At 46.7% G+C, this 7,182-nt stretch overlaps 1 protein-coding gene across 1 annotated transcript; it reads left to right on the forward strand.

Annotated features, from left to right (window-relative positions):
- Positions 1-5,318: 5,318 nt before the first annotated feature.
- LOC130504567 (uncharacterized) lies at positions 5,319-6,437 on the forward strand. Its single transcript, XM_056999187.1, has one exon. It carries the CDS (start codon positions 5,319-5,321, stop codon positions 6,435-6,437), a length of 1,119 nt encoding a protein of 372 aa, XP_056855167.1.
- The last annotated feature ends 745 nt before the right edge of the window (positions 6,438-7,182 follow it).

Below are 7,182 nucleotides of genomic sequence, written 5' to 3' on the forward strand. Positions count from 1 at the left end.
ATGTAGCGGATTTTTCCGAGTTATGCTGGTGCTGTTAAAAACGAATTTTCATGTTAGCTATACGATAAATGCTTCGTATAAAGTTTCCTTTGGCTGTATGAAAACTATTTCATTTTTTCCGAGGGAGACAAAGTTAAAAGGATTGACGTGGAACACGTGCGGATTTGGTCGCAGGGCCATTTCCTGCTCCGGTGTAACCGAGTGGAGTGGAAGCAGGAATGGGCAGACTCATGGAGAAAAGTTATTATTTACGACAGTTATCCGTTAGACCCGTTACGTTTATTTTACGAAAGTTTCTTCGTATAAATTGATTCGACCATACAGAAGATTTTTCGTAAAAGTATTGTGAGAGGGGCTTTTTCGTAAAAAATAACTGGAGGGTGTTTTCACAAATTGCTCGTGATATTTGCGATCACAAAATATGTTCACTTGCTTTCTCGTATTGCGAAGTCGTTTTGCACGAGACCCGATTTTGCCTACCCATTGGCTATTTCGTATAAAGAGGTCTTCGCTTTACGAAAGCAATGGATGACTGGTTTCATGGATATGGAAAATCGCAGATTTTCAAAGTAGCGATATTTCTGTGGATTACATGGGAAATGTTTCCGCTTTGATTTCGACCTTTGGCGAAAGTTGCTTCGAATTACTCATGGAGTTTTACCGAAGGTTATTTCGTTATTTTGTAATCCGCCATCGTGCTATTAGTTTGACGTTGGTACAAGTTTCTGGTCGCGAGTTTGCGGCGAGAGACAGCGTAGAATTTTTCAAGACTGTGTTTGTATTGGCTATGCCGCTAGCGTTTTAGACAGATCTTAGAATGTCATTTGCCTTTTGAAAAGATTTTGACGGACAAATTTTATCGCCTAAGCGTTCTTCCGCTTATTGCTGCGAGAGTTTTCTTTGTCAAATGCGTTCTCTTGATGCTGAAGCAAAAAGTTTTTGAAGATGGGAGTATACGAGTATCGTATACATACCTACTCCCCTTTTTTTTTACGAAATAAAATGGGTTAAACAGTTCTTTCGAAGGCTTGTGTACGTTTTTTCTTTCTTTAGGAAGTGGGACGAGTTTGCTTAGAATGCGTGGTGATCGTTTCTCGGTTTTCGAGAGATTAGATCGGTTCGCATGTTCTGCCTGAACAGTCAAGGAACAATAAAACAAGACTTGGAAAGTTGCCTAAGACTTAGCTTGCTAGACTATCCACCTAGGTTCTAAGTTCCCTAAATTCTACGGCAGTTTTCAAAACGTTTTCGTTCCTTTCCTATGAAAAATTAAAACCTTGACAAAAGTCGTACGTACCTTAGTGTCATCGATTATTCGAGATCGCCTCCTGTCCGTTCCTCTTTCGTTCGTGTCTTCTGATCGGAGTTTCAACTTTCGCAGCGTTAGTTCTACAAGAACGGGTGTGTATTTCGTCGAAGGATTCTTGCGAGTACGAGTTAGTAATTTCTCGAAAGTTTATTAGGCGTTTTGGGAATGGCCATTTCGATTTACTGTCAAAGGTCTTCGAAAAGTATGATACTGAACGAGAATTGTTTTTCGACGAAATTCTGACGAGAATATCGGAGCGAGAGAGAGATTTTAACGCCCAAATTCCTGTTCTCGTTTCTTCGAAGTGCTGGTTAAATTGACCATGTGCCCGACAGAATCGTTGAAACAAAGAGAGGGGAAGTAGGTGATTTCTCGAAGCGGTCTAAGGCGGACGTTTTTAGACACAACGGGCAAGACGTCACTCTTAGTTCGTCAAGCTATGAGCAAACTGGTCATGTTCCAGACTTTACTGTTTCATATGATCTTGTTTGATTTTACGAATTCGTAAAATGTTGACGAGCTTTTATTTTACGAGAGTTATTCTGCGAACTGTTGTCGAGTTAATTTTACGGAAGCTGATTGTAAAATGTTATCAAGTTTAATCGTACAAAAAACTGTCTCATGAAATATTGTCGAGTATTATTTTACGAAAAGTGTTTCGTAAAACGTTGTCGAATTTTAATATCGGAAACTCTCGCTGCGGTGAGCTATAATTTTTGTGACTAAACTTCATCAGAAATTTCTCGTTTCCGTAGGATTGATCCGAAGGAGTTTCGAGTAGTTTCTCCGAAGTAAGCTTAGTGGGAAAATGTCGAGAGTCCGCAGCCAGCTAATATTTTAGGTGTCGGAAGACGACTTAGCAGTGAGGGATACGATCCCTCGTTTTGGCTTCGTTTAATCTTCGTTAACCATTTTAGGTTTCGAGTGATTTTATAGAAGTCAACTATGTTTTTTCGAAGCTTGTAGAGAAGGACTGAACTCGGTATATGACGAGCTGGTCGGGACGAAACCGTGATAAGCCACACTCTCAACGAGAGTCGCTTGAGAGAAGTACGGAAGTGGGGATGGCTTATGAAGGACTGGCCGCACTAACAGAGCGACCCGTAGCATGGCAAACGGGACTGCGGTGTGAGCGCACCCGCTGGCGCCCGGAGCCGCGGCGTGGCCGTACTCGTCGGCGAGTAATCCCGTGCTCGTCGGGTAACCTGTTTCGGTTATCCGTTTTCTCTTCTGCGAGTAATTTTAGGGTTTCTCCAAAGATACCGTCTGTCGAGCGGACTGACTTCGGGTCCTCTTGGGATGGACATCGGCATTGTCGTTTAAATGATTGGATTGGTCGTCGTCCCCTTCGTTTCCCTCTGTGGGGGTGGAAGGTTTACCGAGGCCGTCTGGCGTCCTGCCGGAGCCGTTCCATCGGGACTTCGTTCCGTTGGTTCCCTTGGGGCATCGTTGTTTCGATTCCCAGGAATTCCGAAACCGAGTCTTCGGCCGTGTCTAACCTTAGTGATTCCGCGCGGGAGTTTTCTCTTCGCTATTAAGGTTTTGACCTATTTAGCGGGTGAGCTTATTATATTTTCTTGTTCGTCGGACCGTTTCTGGGCCGAAGCGAACAATTCTTTCATCTGGTTTAGCATTGTGGTGTTTGCCTTGGTAGTGACCGTGGACGCGTTTCCAGTTGGTGTTTTCTCAACAATGGCATCGACGGGAGCTCCGTCGTGCGTTTGCTGGTTTTAGTCGACATGGTCGACTGAGCGTGCGTAGTTGCGAGTAAGATTGATCCGTTATCCCCCTCCTTCTAGCGCCAAACTGTGGGAAAAATTCGCACCGTCAATAAATCGTATAATTTAGGAAACTAGGAAAACCCTAATTCCCCAGAGATCCCGGATATCTGCTGGGCCACGCACGATAAGAATCAATACGACAGAAAACATGAAATAGTAATCCAGAATAAAAATTCTGAATAGTATTTATGAATAGTATTTTTTGGAATAATAATACGGAATAGTAACTCGGAATAGTAATTCGAACCGAGCTCGGTCGCTATAGCGACCGTGCCACGAACAAAGCTTGGTCCCCATAGCGACCGAGCTCCGAATAGTAAAATCCGGAATAGTGATTCAGAATAGATATCCGGAATAGTGTTCGTGAATAGTAGAATCGTAAAGATTTGAGACTGGACCTTAAGAAAGGCTGCCTACGTACCCCTTTCGAGGATCAAGTCGGACGTAGTTCAGTTAGGAATATTTGAACAAGAGATCGAACTGCCTTGCGGAGTTCGTCTAGTATGAGCGTTGGTCATGGAAACAGGCATGTTGAGATTAATGCCTAGGGTTTCTATGTGCGGAACTCTAAGTAAAAACTAATCGTTGGGTCTTTCCGAGAGGAGTAGAGATATGTTAACACGACGGAAGTAGAACAGGGAGCGCCCAGACGTTTTAGGTCATGCCTCGCTAGTCTGGCCACCTAAGTCCTACGTTCTCGAAGCTAACAGGAATTATCTAAATCTAAATCTCGGATCTGCTCTCCTTTTTGTATCCTCTGCTCCTTGCTTTGCTTATATACTCCTCATATGACGGTCTATTCTCCATGGGCCGAATCTGTCACGAGCCAGGCTTTTCCATTTTCGCCGATCTTCGTGTCTATCGGGAAACTTGACATTTATCTTCGGGAAACTTGACATTTATCTCCAGGAAGATTGACATTTATTCTTTTTGGAAATTTAACATTTATCTTGTTATGTGAAGATAAACGTAAACCATCGTATCTATCTTAAAAATCATAAATCGATCGTCCGGTTGGTTTGGATTCTCTCAGACCGCGGTCTGGACCTTCGACGTTCTTACGATTTCTTCGAAGGGATACTCTTGTCATGATATCGACTTCCCGCATGGTCCCCAGTTCGTCGTACAGTTGAGATGATTGGTGTTTATAGGATAACCGTCACTGTTTATACGATGAACTAAGATCCATCCGTTAATCGAAACTTTCTTTGTTTCCCAAATTTCTTCCGATGACTTCGGTCGAAACGAAACAGGAGTTCTAGATTTACGTCTTCGTATATTCGGATTGAGAAGCTTTCAAGAAAAGATGCGAGGCGTTAGTTTGGATTGTCGTTGGATCAATCTTCACGAGGATTGGCCGTGCTTGACGAATGTTTTGCCGCCCGGCGCCTAGAACTGCACGAGTGTGCTAGCCGCCCGGCGCCTAAAGCTGCACGGACGCGTTAGCCGCCCGGCGCCTAGAGCAGCACGGGCGTGCTAGCTGCCCGGCGCCTAGAGCAGCACGGGTGTGCTAGCTGCCCGGCGCCTAGAGCAGCACGGGCGTGCTAGCTGCCCGGCGCCTAGGGCAGCACGGGCGTGCTAGCCGCCCGGCGCCTAGAGCAGCACGGGCGTGCTAGCCGCCGGGCGCCTAGAGCAGCACGGGCGTGCTAGCCGCCCGGCGCCTAGAGCAGCACGGGCGTGCTACCCGCCCTGTGCCTAGAGCAGCACGGGCGTGCTAGCCTCCCGGTGCCTAGAGCAGCACGGGCCTGCTAGCCGCCTGGCTCCTAGAGCAGCACGGGCGTGCTAGCCGCCCGGTGCCTAGAGCAGCACGGGCGTGCTAGCCGCCCGGGACTGTGCTTCTTCGCGGGATTTGTCCGTTTTCTCAGTTTTTCAAGGTTTCTCGATCGACACTTAGTCTCTCAAAGTTTCTTTAATTGTTTATTCGGTTTTTACGAGAATTATCTTTTTCGAAAAATATATTCCAACATTAATTTTGTTGTGACCGTTTTTGACCCCAACACAACCTAGAGAAGAACTCGGACGATCATTATGAGGTCCTTCAGCATAGGAGCGAGCCCTTACGTTCATACATAGCACGCTTCAATCAGGAGAAGGTGGCTATCTCCGAATGTAACCATCTCGGCATTCAAGAGAGGCCTGCTCCCGGAAAGAGAACTCTACAAAGATCTAACCAAGTATAAGGGCAGGTCAATGGAAGATGTATTATCACGAGCTTGGGCCCAGGTGAGATGGGTAGAAGATGTCGCCAGCAGGACAAAGCCCTACCCGAAGCACGACCAGAAACCCTCAAGCCGACGAGGAGCGATCGTGACGAGGCCTTCCACCCTAGGCATGGGAAGGATACCAGTAATCCAAGCAGGGGCAGGTATCAGAACAGTCCTCTACCTAGATCCGAAGGGATGATGGTATCAACATGGCCTGATATCTCTCACCTTGCGATAACAAAGTCGGAGCTGATCTGTGTCTTACGAAAAATGGGTCCTCAAGTCAAATGGCCTTCAAAGATGAAGGCCTCGAACGCGAACCACAATCCCAAACGATGGTGTGATTTCCATAACGATCATGACCACACCACAGAGGAATGCATAGCCCTGAAGCTGGAAGTTGCTGAGCTCCTCAAGAAGGGTCATCTACGAGAGTTCCTCTCAGACAAGGCCAAGAATCTCCTCAACAAAGAAGGCCATGGCCTACCTTCTGAAGTGCTACCTGCACGGCCACCACATCAGGACCAAGTGATCCACGTCATCTCACGAGGGTCAGCGGTCAGTGGAATCAGCAGTGCTGCCGCCAAGAGAAGCACTCGGAATGCTAGGAACAATCTAGAAGCCGAAGGCCCTAAGTGTCTACTCCTAGGAACCGACGAAATCAGCTTCACCATGAAGGAGCAGGAGAAGGTCCTAGCTTCTCATCACGACGCCCTTGTCATTTCGCTTACCATAGCAAACTACTTGGTTAAGCGAATACTGGTGAACAATGGGAGCTCCAGCAACATCATCTTCCACTCGGCTTATGCCGACTTAGGACTGGAGCCTGAGGCCTCAACGAGAAAGGCGACCCCTCTCGTATGTTTCAGCGGAGAAGTAAAGCAGACCCTTGGAGAGGTCATGCTTCCAGTCTATGCCGAAGGAATAAACGAAGCAACGAAGTTCCTGGTCATCGATTGTCCTTCCTCCTACAATGTGATACTAGGAAGGCCTTGGATCCACGACATGGGAGCTGTACCCTCGACTCTGCATCAACTAGTCAAGTTCCCTACTCCCTGGGGCATCAAAGCAATCAAGGGGGACCAGGAGAATTCTAGGTCCTGCTATCAGACCACCCTGAAAGGAAAGACCCAGGCCTTATAGCAATTACAGAAGAAGCTTCCGGCCCAAAAAACTGAAGAGCCGGAAGTAGAAGTGATGGACGAGGTCTCCTTAGTGGAAGGGAACCCGGAACGGAACATGAAGATAGGCTCCAAGCTCCCTGAAGGACTAAAGCGAAGACTGATCGACTTCCTAAGGTCCAACTTTGATTGCTTCACGTGATCCCGAGGACATGCCTGGTATTGATCCCGGTGTCATCATGCATAAGCTTCAAGTGGATTCGATGCATCCTCCAGTCATGCAAAAAAGAAGGAATTTTTCCCCCTGACAGGGACGAGATCATCAACGACGAGGTCAAGAACCTACTCAACGCCGGATTCATACGAGAAGTGCAGTATCCGGAATGGCAAACAAACGTGGTAGTCGTGAGGAAAAAGAATGGGAAGTGGAGAGTCTGCATTGATTTCACGGACCTTAACAAATCATGTCGTAAGGACCCTTTCCCCTTGCCTCACATTGACAAGTTAGTCGACGCAACTGCTGGTCATCAACTGATGAGCATCATGGATGCATTCTCCGGGTACAATCACATTCTAATGCATCCTGACGATCAAGAGAAGACCTCATTCATGACATCCAGGGGCATCTATTGTTACAAGGTCATGCCCTTCAGATTGAAGAACACCAGTTCTACCTATCAAAAGCTCGTCATCATGAAGTTTGCCGATCAGATAGGACAAACCATGGAGGTATATATCGACGACATGCTGATGAAATCTCTAGATGC

Source organism: Raphanus sativus, unplaced genomic scaffold (genome assembly GCF_000801105.2).
Source record: "Raphanus sativus cultivar WK10039 unplaced genomic scaffold, ASM80110v3 Scaffold1672, whole genome shotgun sequence".
Taxonomy (NCBI): Eukaryota; Viridiplantae; Streptophyta; class Magnoliopsida; order Brassicales; family Brassicaceae; genus Raphanus; species Raphanus sativus.

Bases quoted from the DNA above. Each gene is read 5' to 3' on its own strand.
- LOC130504567 (XM_056999187.1), top strand. From the start codon at position 5,319: ATGGGTAGAAGATGTCGCCAGCAGGACAAAGCCCTACCCGAAGCACGA.